Source organism: Pieris rapae, chromosome 23 (assembly GCF_905147795.1).
Source record: "Pieris rapae chromosome 23, ilPieRapa1.1, whole genome shotgun sequence".
Lineage (NCBI taxonomy): Eukaryota > Metazoa > Arthropoda > Insecta > Lepidoptera > Pieridae > Pieris > Pieris rapae.
The window spans coordinates 691,304-711,621 of NC_059531.1; the positions used below are offsets into that span (position 1 = coordinate 691,304).

At 32.8% G+C, this 20,318-nt stretch overlaps 2 protein-coding genes across 3 annotated transcripts in view; one reads left to right on the top strand and one right to left on the bottom strand.

Moving 5' to 3' along the window:
- The window catches only part of LOC110997850 (serine/threonine-protein kinase polo), a 42,043-nt gene extending 21,784 nt beyond the window's left edge, over positions 1-20,259 (bottom strand). For both annotated transcript variants that reach the window (XM_022266200.2, XM_022266199.2), the window contains exon 1: positions 20,158-20,259. In XM_022266200.2, coding sequence (XP_022121892.1) covers positions 20,158-20,162 — 5 coding nt within the window. In that variant the 5' untranslated portion in view covers positions 20,163-20,259. The remainder of the gene's footprint in view (positions 1-20,157) is intronic.
- Positions 333-17,399, top strand: LOC123690295 (pancreatic triacylglycerol lipase-like). Its single transcript, XM_045633542.1, has 11 exons — positions 333-580; positions 5,728-5,834; positions 6,385-6,543; positions 9,650-9,787; positions 11,114-11,217; positions 12,062-12,189; positions 13,302-13,442; positions 14,206-14,304; positions 14,795-14,906; positions 16,521-16,660; positions 17,195-17,399. Exons 1-11 carry the CDS (start codon positions 502-504, stop codon positions 17,359-17,361), a joined length of 1,374 nt encoding a protein of 457 aa, XP_045489498.1. The 5' UTR covers positions 333-501; the 3' UTR covers positions 17,362-17,399.
- Positions 20,260-20,318: the final 59 nt, after the last annotated feature.

The following is a 20,318-nucleotide window of genomic DNA, read 5'->3' on the forward strand; positions in this document are numbered from 1 at the left end:
ACATACAGTTGCTCGTTATAATGTACAAGTAATATTATATTTTAAATAACATCCTGTAATCTAATGAAAAACTAAACAGTTGAGGTTTCTGGGTTTGCTTTATTAAAAATACGGCAACTTTTATCACTGCCTAAATAAAATAAGACAATAGTAAAATATTGAATTGAAACAAAAACAAGTCTCATAAAAAATTACAATATTTTTACAATGTTTTCCGAAACACGATGCAACATTTTTGCAATAGATAAATTAATGCTATATTCAACTGCGATCAATAGATATTTTGCATTTGTTAGTAAACAGAAATTATTGATAACATAATTATTATCAGTTTAAGCCTCGTGGGTTGACTTCCTGTAGGTCTGAAAACATTTGGAATTGCCTTTTTATATCGGCCCAGTAAAATTCTGAATCACTTACTCTTTAATTGTCTTACTGTTCAGTAGTTTTGTGTGAATTATTTTTTAAATTGACAATCGCTTTTTTCCTGTAGCGGCAAAAATGTTAATACAATTATTATGGTGTATTTTATTAACACGTTTTAAGTGTACGTGTTTCAATATTTTGACGACTGATGAACGTGAGTAAATTTAATTTATTTTAACATACTGTTGTGTTATATTATTATTAGCTTTATTTTCAACTATTCTAGGTTAGTAACATTCGTAGTCAAGATTTTCATCCAGAGATAAAGTTGTCTTTGATTTCTTTTTTGTACAGGGTGCAAATGAAAAAATGGAAAGGAAAACAATAAAATCTTTTAAAACAATAATTTAAAAAAATAATAAGCCGATCTTATTATTGTATAGGAATCCAACTTAGAGCTGAGTGTTACGAAATATAGGCTAGATAATAATAAAGTATTATATTATTACAAATATTTTATATTTATTACCTATGTTAATTTAACTAATTAACATAATATATAGTTAAATATTTGTCTGTTATAGACTGTCAAGTATAAGTTGGCGTTCCTGTGGCGGCGCCTCCTACAACCCTCTGTGTTGCCACTTTTTTGTTTATTTTGGATTGATGGATATTCTTAGATATTACTTAAGGTAAATAAAAAATTATAATAATAAAAATTATTTTATATAGTAATTGTGGTCTGTTAGAGGCATTATTTCTTCCAAGAATTCCTTCTTCAGAGTCATCTGTGTCAGAAGAATCTGAGTCGCTGCTATTCAAATCAATTAAAAATGGTTCCATTACTGTTTCAAGGCGGTTGTCAGTTATACGATAATTATTTTCAACATTTATAAAGTGATTACAGTATTTCTGCCATTCTTCAGCAGTTATTTTTGGAAAATGCATTATGGATTCTCTGTTCCATGTTTTCAGAGAGGCCAGTAACATTTGTGTCTGAAAATATTCTTTTGAACAAACTCCAAATTAATTCGATTCCATTAAAGTCACAATGATAAGGCGGAAGTCTTACAGCCTTATGACCATGTCAAAGTCATCCAAATCAGAAACTGTTAATTTTCTTTTTCTACTTTTACCTGGAGTGACTAGTTTTACTGTCTTAGCCTCGGAAGTAGTGATCTCTGGTGTGGAATTGTCATCACAAGCTGTGGATGTGGAAGGTCCTTGAGCTGCTTGATTAGGGACTTCAGTTCTCGCTGTAAAATTACTTTCCATGATTTTTCCCTCTGAAACTATACGGTTCACGGTTCTTTCAGAAACACTTTAAATAAAACAAAAAATATTTTAAGTTATCCATCAATCACATTTACTTTCAAAAGCTATTATTATTTTTCCCTAAATTTGGGGATATAAATATCACTTGGCAATACTTTACCTGTCAAAGCCGCTGTTCGAGCAAAATTATTGTAGTACGTTTTTCTGCCACACGCCAACTTACACATGACAACCTATATGTCGAAAGGAGCAATTAGAATGTTATTTAATTTCAATAATTATTATTTCTGTGATAACTTTAATTCATCTTTAATGTATAATTTACAAACTAAAAATCCATTATGTACATTTTTTTTAAATTGTTGGTGTATGTTATGTTTCCGATGTTGGCTTATTTTTTTTTTCTTTTACCAATGAATCAGTGTGCCGAATAAACGAATAAATGAATGATACACCTAAAAATGGTGGACGTCACAGGGACTGATGGGACGCCATCTTGCATTGAAAACGATTTTGGCGGGTTGTTTATAAATGATTAATTTGAATAACAAAACATAATTGAAAATAACTTGTATTCGTTCTATAGTCACTAATAAATAATCTGAATTGGTTTTAAAAATCTTGTTTAATACCTGTTCTTCGATTCGGCTCCCAAATAATAATAATAATAATAGTGGGCTTGAAACGAAGCCTTGACTATGATAACCACAAAACACATTCGGAAGTAGGATGTAACGTGATTACAACTATTGACTATTTAAAATCATTTGATAAAAATATTCAACATATTAAATAATAATCTAAATTAAATATTTACGACTTGACAAAATGCTATATTTAATATATTATGTATACGATCGATATCGATATGATACAGATCTGATAACATTTTTAATATTACCTACAGATGATCAAAATTAAATATTTTTATAATGTTTATTAAAGCTCATAACTGCTTCTTTCTTGGCGATTCCTTTAAGGTTTCAGCAGTTAGGCTATGGAATTCACTTCCCGTCGCTATTCTCTTATCTCCTTCTCTGTCTTCCTTTAAATTTCTGCTGTATAAACATTACCTGTCCACGTCATATCAATAACTACTAACTGACGTGAGACCGATCTTGAATTAGATTATCATGATTCATGTGCACTGTTTACTTTTAGTTTTTTTTATGTAACCTATATCAGTTTATTTTATTTTTATTTCTTTTTGTTTCTGTTAAGTATGTTTTTTTTCCTATTTTTATTATTTGTAATATGTATTTTTGCACTTCTTGCCTACCTTATGTAATATGTATACTCACAGTGGTTTTTTTCTTTACTCACAGTGGTCAGGAAGAAATCGCTCTAAAGCGATAAGGCCGCCAGTTGCCTAATTCATTAATTTGTTTATATTATATATATACTAGCGGATCCGACAGACGTTGTCCCGTCTACACGTCTTTAATTTCAATTTTTAATAAGCCATTTTGATGAAAATTATTATTCAAATGTTATGACAATATCTAACGATCCAGCACATGGTCACACACGATATAACACAATGATAACAAAACTTTTTTTAAATTTCGGTACAGACTAAAATTAAAATTCGAATATTATTTAAAATTTGACACTGCGATGGTAGCGCCGTCTGTCGGATCCAATGTAAAACATTCCAAAATCAACAACAACTAATAAATTGAAAATTAATTAAAAAAACATTGTCCAGCGGACAAAATTGTGAATCGAAACCATTTCCAGATCCCCTTGAATACACACAAAAAATTTCGTCTAAATCGGTCCAGTCGTTTAGGAGGAGTTCAGTCACATACACACGCACACAAGAAATATATATATTAAGATTTTACCTTTTATGTAATGCAACGAAGTTAATGTTAATAAATAAAGCAAGAAACATATTTATCATAAATTAAAATGAATATTAATAAACACTTTCTCAGATTTCTGAATTTGTTTTATGATCATTTGTCAATCTAATAGGGAAGTGGTTAACAGCCTCCTGTGCCTGACACGCGGTCGGCTACGGTCTAATCTAGGCAAGATGGTTTTCTCAAGTTATCTTCCTTCACCAACGAACGAATGTTAAATTCGCGCAAGGACAGAAATTCAATTGGCACAGCCGGGGATCGAACTTACGACCTCGTGGATTAGAGTCGCACTGTGAAGCCACTAGGCCAACACAGCTCTACTAAAATTGATTAGTCATTAATATTAAATTAAATTAATTAATTACACACTTTACTCCGTATTTCCCAAATCACTGAATCGTTTAATGAATCACTCCAATACAACATCAATTCGTAATTAAATTCAATTACAATAATCAAAGATATCATTCAACAGTTTAAAAAAATGTACACAGATTATATCATAAATTGTTATCTTAATATATATAAATCTGCTGTCACGAGGTTTGTCCGCGATGGACCCCTAAACTACTTAACCGATTACCAGAGAAACATTTTTTATTATTATTATTATAAATGTCGTCGAAAAGCCGGGAAAGTTAAGTTATTTTTTATATATTACAACACTGTTCACGTTTTTTTATCTAACCGTCTTAATCTCACTCATTATTACACATACATTAATACGTACTTATTTCAGTAATACAGATTTCATTTTATATAAGTAGCTTCAGTACATCCTTATTGAGATCGCGTGCGTCCTCAACGCAAGAATTCGCAACTTAGCCCGCATTTCCTTGAAATTGCGTAATAGCTGACGTTACCATGGTAACGGTCTTGTTATATTAAATGCTTGATCTCGCTCAAACCTTCAAGAAAAGAGCATACCAATTCTTAAAAGGCCGGCAACGCCCTCGCGAGCCCTCTGGCATTGAGTGTAAAAAAAACTGTAATAATGTCTGCTAGTTCTTTGTATCCACAAATACACATAAGTTTTATATTCCTGCATTTGTCTCGTTGATTTTAGTTATTCATAAAATACATAAGCATTATGCTTGCAGACGAGTTGTTTATTTGCTAAGAGTGTTAACGTAACGATAAAGCTTTTTATAAATATGACGATTATTTAAATGATGCTATTGGGGTTGATTTGCTCCAGTTCAAACAATTTGTTTGATTTTGACAATCCTGATTGACTGATTTGATTGACGGGCAAAAATCCTGTCCGTTCTATAAAGAAAAAAAAAGACAGTGCCGGAGAGAGAGAGAGAGAGAGAGAGTGTTAGTTCTACGCCATACGAAATAATAGTAAATGTATATTTAGAATCAGTTTAAGATCTTTTCTGTTAACGTTCATAAGTGTACTTTGGTCTCCTATATGAATAGTTATTTTGAGTTTGAGTTTTAATTTGAGTTAAGGTAACATCAATCAAACTTACACTTTGACACCCTTAGGGCCTGTTTCACAATGTATGGATAAAGTGCCAAATAGCTATGCAACACATAAATTATTCGAAAGATAAAAGTTCCAAATAATATACTTCGCTTTTCATGCCGTATAGCGCTATCTGACAGTCGTGAAACGCAAAAATACTGTTTATCTTACCAATAAGTAATAAATAGCTTATTTGGAACTTATCCGGACATTGTGAAACAGGCCCTAAGTCGAATTGGTTCGGAAATGCTACATTAAGTAAATGTTACAGCTACATTAAAATTGATTAATTTGTGTGACTCATACGAATTGCATTTTGAGACACGGCGATCCACTATTTTATAAAAGTGCTAGTTTGGGTATTTCTGAACCGTTACTTGAAGGCTGGAATCGAACTACGCACTAGAAGACCTTCTGCCATCGCGTCTTTTCGTTTGCCTGTGCATACAATATATGTAATATCCAAATATGTTAAAGGCCGGCATCCTATTTATTTATTTATTAAGTCTACAACATCATACATATAACGAAATCTACTGATAATATTATAAAATCTTCTATCTAATATGTACGACAATATATTATGTAAACATAAGTTTTGCTAAAAATAGAAATAAAAAAAAATATAATATATATGCGATGACTGTCCTTTTTAGGCGTTCCGCAGGCTCGCTTTCCCCCCATTATATATTTATATATAAACAAATCACTATATTACACTTTTTCTATAATAATTATTTACAGTTGAAAATCACATCAGCCCTGAAGATTTAAGGGAATTTCTGAAATATGGCGACGGAGTCTCAACCTCGACAAATATTCCAGAATATGTTGGTTACGCTGATATTGAAGTAAGTAATGGTTCTTATATGAAATATGAGCCCTGCAGTTACTTGACCCCTGCCTCATCATTGCGTCATAATTATATGATACTTCTTTTTACGCAGCGAACGCTCTCAATACCGCATGATTTATTCCTATAGCTCCCTCTCCATAAAACAGTTTTAACTGGCCAACAAATAAAAATTATTAATAATTTTTAAACGCGTGTAACGAAACAGCAAACTAGTGTTCAAACACATTTCAGCGGGTTTCTTCATTATTTTATAACTAGAAATAGTCATATAGAAAATTTAAATGTAGTAGAAATTAGTTGCTAATCAAGAAGTCACGCTTAGTTTTTAAACGCGCCATTTTTATAATTGTCTATAGAACAGTGTACCACAGACTGTTGCATAAAATAATTATTCAAGATCTATATAGCACGTCAATTATCATTTATTTTTGATCACCGGTTACATTAAAAAAATAATTTTAAGTGAAAAATCAACAAAAAAGCAACAATTTCAATCACCATCTTCTAAACTGAGGTTTATATTTTCATGCAATTCTGTTTTCCAGGACACAACATCTAAGCTGCCAGTTCCAAATACAGTTGACTGCTTTGGCTTAGGCAACTTTATAAATAAACTTGGGTTTCTAAACATGAAGCCTGGATCATCCGACAGTATTAACACACATTTCTACTTCTCTTCTAGACAACAACCTTTGCGAGTTCAGGTGAGTTCTAACTGTTGTAGGAGACATGTTATAACTTTGCATTTCGACATCACAGGAGAACGAGGAGCTGGCAGCTACCTTGGACAAAGAATTAGTCTAACTATTCAAAGGGGGAACGCTTCCAGTATCTTCGGAACCTTGCCTAAAGGGACTCCTTTTAATAATTAATTTTCAGTCAGTTATTAGGTATATTAGAATTAACTACAATTATATTTTTAACTTATTGAAAAAAACCTTCAAAAACATTTTTTTTATTATTAATCATATATAAATTAATCATTTTCCATTATCTAAATGTGTGTGTTCTTTTAAAACAGTATATTTTAATGATAAATTTTAATTTATAAGTTTAATATAAATTTTTAATTTGGGAAAAACTAAAACATCGAAAGTTTGAAATTCGATCAAATGAAAAAGCGGCAGTAAAGAGAGGCTGTATAATGCCTGCTATCTCATTTTCTCCCACGTTAAATCATATGATGAATTGATGTTTCTGTCTCTTTTTACCGCTGCATCCGGTTTGAAATCACGACGATTCGAAAGAAGTTTATCTATCTCATTTTCTCCCACGTTAAATCATATGAATTAATGTTTCTGTCTCTTTTTACTGTCGCTTTTTCATTGCATCCGGTTTGAAATCACAACGATTCTAAAGAAGTTTCACTTCAAAAACATTGCACTTGTATTTACAATATTTTTAATTTTAAAGATTAAAACAAACCTCTTACAGATTCTAATTTGGCGTAACTGGCTCACGCCTGTCGCAAAGTGATTTGTCTCAAGGCAATCTTAACCTTGATGACGTGTATTTTGAGTCCAAATCTTTCAAGTCTATTTTGACATTTTCTTTCAGAACCAAAACTAGCAACTAGCTAGGTATATGTAGCTAAACCAAAAACACGTAATTATTTGTATTAATCCAACCATGTAGTTATATCTTTTCAGATTCCTTTATTACGGGTACTATACGTATTTAGACCTCAAAATTCATAGAAAAGTTTATGTTAAAGCAATAAATTATATCTCGCTGTTTTGATGGTATTTAAACGTAAAAAATGTAAGGATTTGTTACTACGTAAGCGAAGGCAAAAATAATAATTATGTAAACGACAAAAAATCCTTGATATTGCATTATACAATGAGACAATTAACTAATTAAAAAAATCTAACAGTAATTTCTCAGGATTTTAATTTGTTCAAATTTCCTTGAATTGTTACCGAGAAAACCCCGCGTCATTCAATAACGCTACGGAACTAAACAATAATATGTTATTCCAATGACGTATAACATGCATGACAATTGACATTTCATTAACAGGGTATTTTTTTTTTGTTGGCTCTAACACTGTGCATTAGCCAGCAGGGTATTTGTTCAACCGATAAATATCTGTCAATATGTGCTAGAATTGATAATAGAACCGATTTAAAAAAAACTTGGCCAGTATTATATCTTACGAATTAAATTTTATATATGACAAATATTGCAACAAAATTGTGCACGTACAAGCTCATCAAATTTTCGGGGTTAACGCTTGTATTTGAGTGGTTTAGGTCCTAAATCTAAGATAAGCTATATATAGTTTTAAAGACTTTCTCAAAAAAGACAAATATTACTTATATGAGAATAATATAGGTAGGAAAAGTCGTTCATAAAATAATCACAATAAAACGATAGCCGTACATTCAAACTTTAAACAAGCAATTCTTGTGTATGTATATATATATAATTGGAATCTCGGAATCGGCTCCAACGATTTTCTTGAAATTTAGTATACGAGGGGTTTCGGGGGCGATAAATCGATCTAGCTAGGATGAATGATGATTTTTTTCTTTAAATAACCAGTTCATATTTTTTAAATATTCTGTCGGTAAGATCGAAAAATGTTATTCATATTTCATCATTTTATTAGTATGTGATTCGTACTTTAATATTATTTCCAAAAAAACACAATTTATAAAAAAAATACAGTCAGGTCATACATCAGTCATAAAAGTACCTAAAAGTAACCAAAGTCATATGAATAAAAATTAATTATAAGAAATAAAATTAAAAGTAATTTTGTAAGTAGGTGCTGTGTGATAATGTGAATGTGAGGATATGTACGCGAGGTTCATTTTGTTATACAGAACGGGGGGCAAACGGGCAGGAGGCTCACCTGATGTTAAGTGATACCACCGCCCATGGACACTCAACGCCAGAGGGCTCGCGTGTGCGTTGCCGGCCTTATAAGAATTGGTACGCTCTTTTCTTGAAGGACCCTAAGTCGAATATCATGATGCAGGTGATTTGGTACTATGGATATACCTACAACTACTTTTAAGATTTCGCGATTTTACTCAAGTCAAGGCTTTGTATGTCCTGGCGCTATACAAAACTAAGTATCAATATCTGGTGTTGGTGTGAGGTATGTGTAACAAATCATATAGCAAACATACATAAGATATATGTAAATAATACATATGTAAACAACTAAATATATATTCTGCCTTAGAAGCAACAAGTCTTTAATAATACATTCTATTAATATAAATGCACTGATTACTGTATGACTGTACGGAAATTTAAACTCATAAATATGTATATAAAGTAATATCAACATTCTTTGGCTGTATAAGGTATTATATTAACATAATATATCACTATGCTTTTCCCACTGGGTTTTCCATTTTAAAAATGCCAAAGCTCGAATCAGGGCCTTCCTTTGAGTTTCTATTAAACCTGTTGGTAGTACTCATAGGGCAAGATCTATAGAGCGCACTTAGACTTACCTCAATCTTTACTAACGAAAAACTTTGCTTAGTGTACACTAAGCATAAACTATGATTTAGTATTTATATACAGTTTACACAGTGCATGGAAAATATAAAATGAACGAAAATAATCTAACGTGACACACTATTTACTTTGTTATTGTATAAGTATTTATATAATGACAGTACTAAAACTTCAACATAAATGAATTGTGGTTCAAGTTGCAAACTCGAAACGGGCCCCGTTTTGTTATCGCGTTTTTATAGTTTAACGCCATCTGTTGTATAATAAATAAAGTAATGATTGATTTTATAAATCAGCGTTTAACCAAAGGAATTCTTTGTTTTGTTGTAGGTATACCCTGGAGACCAGTTTGGACTGGAGTGGGTAGATTTTGACCCAAGCCGAAAGACCGCGATGATAGTACACGGATTCATGAGCCATAGCAATGCATCGTGGGTTCGTGATATGACAAGTGCCTTATTAAATTGGGTAATTTTAGCTTTATTTTTTACTATCATTCATGATAATCGATACACTAAATTATGTCAATAAAAGAAATGGAGCAGTGTTGGCCTAGTGGCTTCAGCGTGGGATTCTCATACCTGAGGTCGTAGGTTCGATCTCCGGCTATGCAACAATGGACTTTCTTTCTATGTGCGCATTTAACAATTGCTCGAACGGTGAAGGAAAACATCGCGAGGAAACCGACATGTCTTAGACCCAAAAAGTCGACGACGTGTGTAAGGCACTGGAGGCCGATTTACTAGTCTATTAGATTTAAAAATGATCATGAAATAGATTCAGAAATCTGAGGCCAAGACCTAAAAAGACGTTGTAGCGCCACTGATTTATTTGAAAGAAATGGAATAAGGTTCATTTTAAGTGTGTAATGTTGTGATTGTAACTCGCCCATCTCATGCTCATAACAGCATTATGATGAGGAGCAGATATGTTCCATAGCGCTGGTGATCTGCCAGAGACCACAGTTAGTTTGCGCCTCAAACGCAAGGAAAATTGAAAATAATGTAATAATAGTAAACATTAACAATGTAAATAAAGAAGTCTTGGAAGATTTGTGTGTTAAAATATATACTAAATAATAAAATAATAATAGTTGTTAGTAAATTTAAGAAATAGATAAATAAATATTTTTGGATTTAAAACTACATATCGTGGCATTTTTGTTGAGTAAGTAGATATGTAACATAATAAATATATCGATAGTAGGTGACTTGGCAAACGTCGTTTTGCCATGTATATTTATATATATAAAAGAAAGTCGTGTTAGTTACACCACTTATAACTCAAGAACGGCAGAACAGATTTAGGTGAAAATTGGTATGGAGGTAGCTTAAAGCCAGGAGACGGACATAAGATACTTTTTATCCCGTTCGACAGCGTTCCCGTGGGACTTGACATGAAACGTCAGTCACTATAAAACGTGGTATAACAAAAACGAATCAGACTTGGAATAACAAAACGCAAATGATAGCTATGTAATGACGTATAGATGACAATTTGATATTTGTAAGAAATCAATATTCAAACTATTTCTATTAAATAAATAATTAACAATTATAATGTAATGATAGTGCCAGATTTTCTCTCAGAAATTTCGAACCATTTGATAATTCAAACATTCGATAATTCGAAATATTTTAAGAGTCCCTCGAGTTTCGAATTAACGAGAGTCGACTGTATAAGATAATAAATTAAAAAAAATCGTTTAAAAAATGATATAAAAAATAGGTCTTTCACGGGGAACTCACAGTACAAAGAAATCGATTTTTAAAAAGGACTTTTTTAATTCTAAAGGCGGATATGAACGTGATCGCCGTGGACTGGAGCAAGGGCGGAGACACGTGGAAGTACTGGCGCGCTGTTGCCAATACAAGACGAGTTGGCTCTGATGTTACTGGGTAATGGTTATTTAAAGATTTCTTTCTATTTCTTTAGTCTATGCTATATTTCCACATGTTTGTAATAAATTGATAGAGGCATTCGATATGTGATGGAGGAGAATGTTGTGAATGCAAAAAGAACAAAAATACTCACGGTACTGTCGACTATCATTTAGGGTGTTTAGACACTTTGGCCATATTGTCACGAGAAAACACGAAACGAGTAGTCCCTACTATTACCAACCGGTGACTCAAGAAAGACAGTTATGGGTATGCCACACCTGCTGAGGATAGAGTGGTGTGGAGGAAGGAAGTCGACGTATCGGTTAGGGTTTTTTAAGGTACCTTCAGTAATGAAGACTACGGAGAAGAAGAGTAATTACAAAAACAAAAAGAAGTTAACAGTTTAGAGTATTTCAATCATAATTAAAATTGCAAGGATTTTTTTAATTAGAACCAGCTGGATGTTAAGTGATACCCATGGACCCTCTTAATGCCAGTGGGTTCGCGAGTGCGTTACCGGTCATTAAAGAATTGGGACGCTCTAATCTTGAAGGAACCAATGCAACGTAGGGTACGTTGAATTGGTTCGGAAATTCTTAAGTGGGCAGCTGGTTCCACATAAGGCTGTTATCCAGAAACAGGCTGCTCTCGACCATAAACAATAAACTTTTAAGACCTGGTACGCTCTTTTCCTATCTCAAAATGATTGAACCGATTTCTATCTAGACCTAATTTAGGAAACGTTGGCATATTTGTGGTACCAGCATGTTTAGGATTCTCACTTGACGTCATTTTGACTAACATAATATGTTCATGGGAATCCCTATTAAAGTTTGTGGTAATCAGCCTTTTCTTCTAGGTTCATGCGCCAACTCATAGCGGTGACTGGTGCCAGGTTAAAAGACTTTCACTTCATAGGACACAGCCTTGGAGCGCATATAGCTTCATACGTCTCCTTCCACCTGGGCAGAGTTGCTAGGATTACAGGTAAGAAATAAAATAAAAAATGGATCATAAGATACAGGTATCACTTATTCCACGTCATTAAATTTGAACCTGCAGACATCCCTATTCATCAGCAAAGAAGACAGAGGGTTTAGGCCGGCGTAAATAGCTCTCGGTACTCTTTTCAAAAAGAAAATCATCAAACAACACTTATTTTTAAACTTTTCCTCACCAGGAGTCTAAAGATGAGTTCATGCTAAGATTTAGAAGATGATCGTCAATTTTTTGTTTATATTGTAAATAAATGAACATTATCAAAACACAACAATGCATTCTAGTTAAATTACGTATCCAAATAGACACGTAGCTGGCAATCATCTTAATATATATATTTCTTGTGTGCGTGTGTATGTGACTGAACTCCTCCTAAACGACTGGACCGATTTAGACGAAATTTTTTGTGTGTGTTCAAGGGGATCTGGGAATGGTTTAGATTCACAATTTTGTACGCTGGACAATGTTTTTTTAATTAATTTTCAATTTATTAGTTGTTGTTGATTTTGGAATGTTTTACATTGGATCCGACAGACGGCGCTACCATCACAGTGTCAAATTTTAAATAATATTCGAATTTTAATTTTAGTCTGTCCCGAAATTTAAAAAAAGTTTTGTTATCATTGTGTTATATCGTGTGTGACCATGTTCTGGATCGTTAGATATTGTCATAACATTTGAATAATAATTTTCATCAAAATGGCTTATTAAAAATTGAAATTTTGAAATTAAAGACGTGTAGACAGGACAACGTCTGTCGGATCCGCTAGTATCTACCTAAAATCAGAAGCAGTTGCAAAAGTGACTGAGTGAGTAGTTTACAACAGCTTGTCTCCTGAGTTGAGGGAAATAGGAGCATTGGAACTGTTTCAAATAAGCCTGCGAAGTTTTCTGGTAGATGTGTACCAGAAAACTAATAAAACTAATAACTAATAATGCAATATCGATGATGGATCCATGTTCGATGATAGTGTGTGTTAACTGAGAACAAACGTCTTCAAACCGACAGGCAAACAGAACTCCCCATCCGGTCATGACCACTCCCCACCTGGATCGACCCTGGAACTACCTATGAGTCTAATTAAATATTAACTTTGAAGGCTTAGATCCAGCTCAACCATGCTTCGGTGATTCAAGTGCTGTGGAAAGATTGGATCCCTCAGATGCTGACTTCGTGGATGTCATTCATACCAATGGTCGGCTTTTGCAGAAGATTGGCTTTGGATTACCCGATCCTATTGGTAAAAATCATTATATTTATAAAAAAAATATTTAAGTACTCATACTTTCTGATTAAAAAATATATATAAACCAGTGCTACAACGCTGTTAGGTCTTGGCCTCAGATTTCTGTTTCGAGATCGTTATACAATCTATCAGCCATGTAGTTCATCAGCCTGTGCCTGACAAGGCAAGCCGGTTTCCTCACGATGTTTTCCTACACCGTATTATCGATTATATTATGCGCTGATAGAAAGAAAGTGCATTGATGCTCAGCCATAGAGATATACATGGATAGAGATATTGAACACACACATACACAGACACACACATACACAAACACACACATACACAAACACACACATACACAAACACACACGCATACACCATGTGGTTTCCTTATAATTAATATAATTGTCTATTCTTTACATATAATCATTTTGTCGATCCGAAGTGGTGGAGGCCTGATGACCTGTAACACAGGTGCACAACCTTTAACAGGCATCAGTCTCACTTAAGCAATAGCAGTGGTCCAAAGAAGAATGACAATTATTGTATATGTTTTTGTGAGAAAAAAAAAAAAGATATACACAATATATTTTTTTTTTACAGTGTTGGCAGTGTTTTTCATATATAAGTTTATCTATGTAATATGAATTTTTTACCGCGTTTTAACGTATGACGTCATCGCAGTGTTTACTAGCGGTATATAGTGGTTAAAAACATTTCTTTAATCGCCCTCGTACTTGTATAATGTATGAATAAAAAAGTCGCCAATCTCTAGGCCATGCCGACTTCTATCCAAATGGAGGAATGCAGCAGCCAGGCTGCGTTAACCGAACCAAGTCTCTATGGTCAAAATTGATCCCATTTTCTGCTTCACGTAAGTCTATTAATTATTTTATTTATTTGCCAGAGATATAGTAAGAGAACTGTCATTTGTATTACACAAACACACACACACACACTTTGTTGTCACAAATTTCAAAAATAAAATCCAAATGTCGGATGACGATTAATTACTTTAAACTTCAACAAAAGGCTTTCATTATCTTAGTTATGAATACAAATAATACAATTATTTCATTTTACCTGATTATTACTAAGACTTTCATTAATTGTAATAGGATTATTACTATCATTGTTATCGTTATTATGTTTTCGTTATTAATGGCTTGATCTCTTCGAATCAACCGTTGTAGGGACAAGAAAAAGATGGCGCGAAGCGGAAAAATATGATGGTAATTTTTTTTCTAACACCGATAAAGAACTTCAAAAGTCAAAGCCACATTTACGTCAGATACTTTCGTGTTTATTTCCATTGTGATACACATCTTAAAAGATTTTTAATTGGAATATATTTATTGCTTAAGGTCTCCAGCAAGCCATATGCAGCCATGGAAGAGCGTATATGCTTTTTACAGAGTCATTGATTAATGACAACTGCACGTTCAGGGCTTACCGATGGAATTTGACATACGAAGGGTATGTTTTTATTTTAGATAATATTTAATTAATATGTGTGTGTGAATTATTGAAATAAAAATAACAAAAAACAACTGTGTGGCACTCGGGGACTGTAGCGGTAAAGCTATTGCATAGCAATTTCATTTTACTTATGCAATTATAATCATTTATTTACTTTTTATTTAGGTATGCAGTATTTTTTCTTTGATATTAATTCAATCTACCACACTCACAATCACAATCAAACACGCCTAGGTATAGTCTGTCTACTCTAACGCGTACTGGCTGCGTATTACGTCATCGTGTTAGGTTTTTTCGTTACGAAATTTCTGGATTCGGTCCCCACGCTCAAGGCCCGCGATAATAGCTTAAAACTTGACATTGTGGCTTAAATACATAACAACAACACAGATCGAATTTCACCTACAATTTGTGTCATCTCACCACAGCTGTCATTTTTACTTTTGGCTAGATTCGCGCCTATTTAAAAGTCTGTGGCAAGCTGTTTTACAATTTAGTTTTTTTGCTGATCTGTCGCTGTAGATTTGTCGCTTTTTATACATTCTTCTTTTATTTGTCAGCAATTAGATAACTAAAGAGGTATTTGGCTTTCCTAATTTTATTATTGTCGTAGGGTTTTAAGGGATCAAAACACATGTAATAAAGACACAATTAGTAGCCATAGGATTTATATGCTTACTAAATTACAATTATTATACAGTGCTATGTCATCCAATACTAATCACGATCCTAAATAAAATCATTCCTATCTTTCAACCGTAAAAGTTCAAGACGTTGAATAGAAATCACTAACAAAATATGGAAAAAATATCTGGGTCTTAGAATAGATACATATTTAAAGTGGAACTTTCATATATCGCACATAATTACCAAACTAAAATCACTGGCAGATATTGGTCAATATCAAAATGTATTCCGGAATTCGTACGTCATTTAATTTATAATTGTTTAGTCAAGCCACATTTCATATATTTAATAGAAATATGGGCTACAGCATGCACAAGCAAAATTTCTAACTTACAAACACAACAAAATAAATTTAAAAAAGCAGTATTCAGATACAATTTTTTAACACAGACTAATAAAATCTACCAATAAACCAAAATTATGACGATTAACAAATATATGTTTATAGCACCTGTATATTTATAAAAAAAAAAAAAAACTCTCCATACTATAAAAAAAAATGAAATACACAACTACACGCAATACTCGTCGAGCGAGTTTGCTTATCTTGCCGAAGCCGCGTACAAATTATTTGAAGTAGTCTAATATGTATGAGGGTGTGCAATTATTTAATCAATTACCATCTATAATTCGCAATATTGGTGTGTTTGACAAATTCAAAAAGGCATTAAAGATGCATGTTGGGGTGAACATAGTTGACTAAAATTGAGACGGCTAATAGCGACGTGTATCTCAATAGATTATACATATTAGTATAAAGTTTCTCATGTAATTTTTTTTTTGTTATGAGAAATTAAATTTCTTTAAACATAAATTAAAGTACTATTTTGTGCAATCACTGTTCAACCATAAAACCTATTAATAAAGAGGTATTCTAATAATAAATAGTAACTAATAAAGGATTTGTACTTATGTGATTTTTAGAGTGAATTCAAGTTTGGTAGCGGCCTGCGATCGTCAAGCATCATGTGCTGAAATGGGAATTAATGCTATTGGTGGAGTTTCAAGGCAGAAGGCGAAGGGTCCTTACTTCGTGCTGACTACTGAGAGAGAACCTTACTGTCGTTAGTATATCTGAAATGGGCCTTGAATGGTATTGTTGGTTGCCATGGTAACAATATTTTACGTAACATGTCAGCTGTCAAGTGTCAAACACGTTTTGGAGAACGTCAATAAATCTACTTTCTAGAGCTGTCAACTTCTTTCTTTTTATAATTGACATATTTTACAGTCATGTCAACTTCATTTGCAATTCGATAGATAGATAAAAATAGACTGTATGTACTCTATTTAATAATCACTAGCTTTATTGTAAACTATTTATTTTTTATACGAGCCCTCTGGCATTAAGAGTGTCCATGGGCAGTAGGTTTTTTCGAACCAATTTGACTTGGAGTCCTACACAGAGCGTACCGATTCTAATTAGGCCGGCAACGCACTCGCGAGACCTCTGGCATTGGCATCCCTTAAAATCAGATGAACCTACTGCCCGATTAGTCACAAAAAGTGATAGGGCGCCATTTTCTATTCCTTTGTTGTCTTTGAAAAATGGTTAGAGCAAGCCTTCTTACCTACGTATAATATAAATAATATTTTAGCTACAGAATGGCAACGCCAGCACCCTCGAGCTGACCTCCTCCGAGACTTGAAGTTCGGTTTCCGAATTGACAGGTCGATAAAACCAAACGTAACCCAGGCGTATGGAGACCCATTTGAATCAACCACAGCAAGGAGCTGGTTCCGAAGAATACTTTCGTTTGGTTAAGACTAATTGTTTAAATAATAATATAATTATATAATAATAAATATTTAATGGTTCTTTTTATTTCCTAAAAAATATTCGTACTTTTTATTAACATAAAAGTGTGTACCAATAGAGTTGTCAAGTGCCACGCTATTTGACAGAATATCAAAAACCACACTGATATAAATTTATTAGTCAGTAGATTGTCATTTGAAATATTTCCTTTAGTTTTTATAATTTATGAATCTGTATTTTTTCCCTCGTGTTTGTAATTTTTGCCTATGAATCACTTCAACTCTTGTATTTTAATTTCCTTATTTATTTCACCAAGTTATTATGCGAGCTTTTGCTAATAAATAATTCTGTTCAATATCGTTTTTAAATATAATTTTAAGAACGCGCCAAAATGCTTATCTAAGCAAGATGGCGTCACACCAGTGCATATTATGTACCATGACAGTAAAAATGTGGTTAGCACGAGATGTTATTCTTAGATTATACAAATACAAAATTTCGATCAAATGAAATGAAATACGTTTATTTGGAACATAAGATCATGGTATCACTTATTCCACGTCATTAAATTCCAACCTGTTGGCATCCCTACTCATCGACAAAGAAGACAGAGGGTGTTAGCCGAGAGAAAAAGCCGGCGTAAAAACAGTATCCTACAAAATTAAATACAATCGTCACTTTTAAACAATCGTTTATTTAACAACATAGTCGTATAAAACATAAGATTCAGAAATCAGTTTGTAAGTTTAAATAATCCTAGAACAATATTTATAACATCAATCAATTCAAATTACGAATGTTAAATAAAGTTTTTAATTTTTTTTATCATCTATTTATAAAATAAGATAACTATACAGAAACTTTGTATTTATTTTTAAATTACAATTTTCACCTACATAATAATAAATTAATATAATAGAAAATTAAAACATATTTAAAAATTTGGTTCCTGTGACAGTTTACTTTTAACGCTACCTCGCTGTATTGCGATAGTTATTCGGATAGGTAACCATCAACTCTGCGGTAACTATCTTTCAGGCGCCATTTTAAATCTAATCAAGTCCAAAGGGACGAAAACTAAAGTTGGAGGAAAGATCAAAGACTTCTTAATTCTTTTCATTTATAACTTTCCCAATTGTTTAATTATGAAAAAAAAACATGTTATTACACCATTAAAACCTATGCTTTTCTCTTTCTTATCTATGTTCTAATCCATGCTTTGTTTATTATGTTTAGTTACATTAAGAATGATGAAACAATTTTTTCTGATACAATTGAACAACTTACAATTCGGCTTAGGGTCCTTCAAAGAAAGCGCGTACCAATTCTTAAAAGGCCGGCAACGCACTCGCGCACCGAGTGCTAGAACCAGTTTGTTGCACGGATCCCTGTTAATACGTTGCGCCTACTGAATGATGATGATCTGTTATATTATGTTCGCAAAATGTATAATTTTATTATATATTGTTTTGTTTATGACATCTTAATATATATAAATTTCCTATCACGATGTTTGTGCGCGATGGACTCCTAAACTACTTAACCGATTTTAAATAAAATTGGCACACCGTGAGCAGTCTGGTCCAACTTAAGAGATAGGAAAGCTTAGATCTTTAATTAAAATCGCAATTTTATTTTATTGTAAATTATTTGTCTATAATAAATTGACAGTCAGAATTATCTGTTAACTCCAAAAGATTCTAACAGATGTCTATACTTTTCGACTGGATTAAGTAAGTAATTTAAGTATGTAAGTTTGTGAAACGAAGGAGAAACGAAGTTCGCGGGGGCAGCTAGTTATCCTATTTATTTTTAAATATTGACATGCGATACACACACTTCATATTTATTAAAAGCAACTATATTTTATTTCGAGGACTTTTTTTTGCTTTGGTAGGACCTTGGTACCCTGTTTGTCCATCTGCCATTATTCATGCGAACCTTGCCCTTAACTTTTTGCTTAGTACATCGATAATTTTGACCATATGGATGGTAAAATCAAAATAAATTATTTTAAATGTCGAATTGCCAACATTTACCTAAATACATGTATCTGTTTATTACGGCGTAAACATAGTTTTTTTTATAGAACAGTGGGCAAACGGGCAGGAGGCTCACTTGAAGTGATACTGGACACTCTCAATGCCAGAGTATTTTCTTGAAGAACCCTAAGACGAATTTGTTCCGAAATACTTCAGTTGGCAGCAGGATCCACATAGGGGTGGTAAGCAACAGAAACTGCCTTCAAACGTTCAGTTGTGGAACAACAGACGTCGAGGTGATGCAGGTGGAATTTCGTATTCTGCGTAGACGAATAACTCAGAGGCAGATACGAATATCTCATCTGCAGATGTAAATGCGGAAGAAGATGCAGAATGACCTCACCTACTCGACCTCATTCCTACGCAACGCCAAAGAATCAAATCACTCGGTCGTCGACGATTAAAACTTCTCTTCGTTATTATTATTCATAATTGTTATATGTAAATACACTTTACTCACTCACTCACTCACTCACTCATTCACTCTCTCACACATTTACACCCACACACTTACTCATGAACACACTCAGGTGAGATAACGGTTCAAATAATAAAAAGGAAACGGTTAAAAAAAAAAGGTTAAGTAATGTCATTATTTTAAGTAATTAAGTTTGTTATGGAAGAGCTGGTATTTTTACTTAAAAGGGTTTCCAAATCTTACACTTTGAAAAGAAAATGTACTTAAAACGAATAAAGACTTTTATTATTATTATTATATGAACAAAATTTAAATACTAACGTAATTATCCAAATTACTTACCGCATTGTTCTGTGTTAAACAATATTGTTTCACGAAAATTGTTCACAAATTATATACTCATAATAAAAACAAGGCCATTATTACAAAACAACCAACACTTCAGCGAAGTTTGTGTATACTGATATCATACGACGATTACCTTGTATATGACGTGATAATCC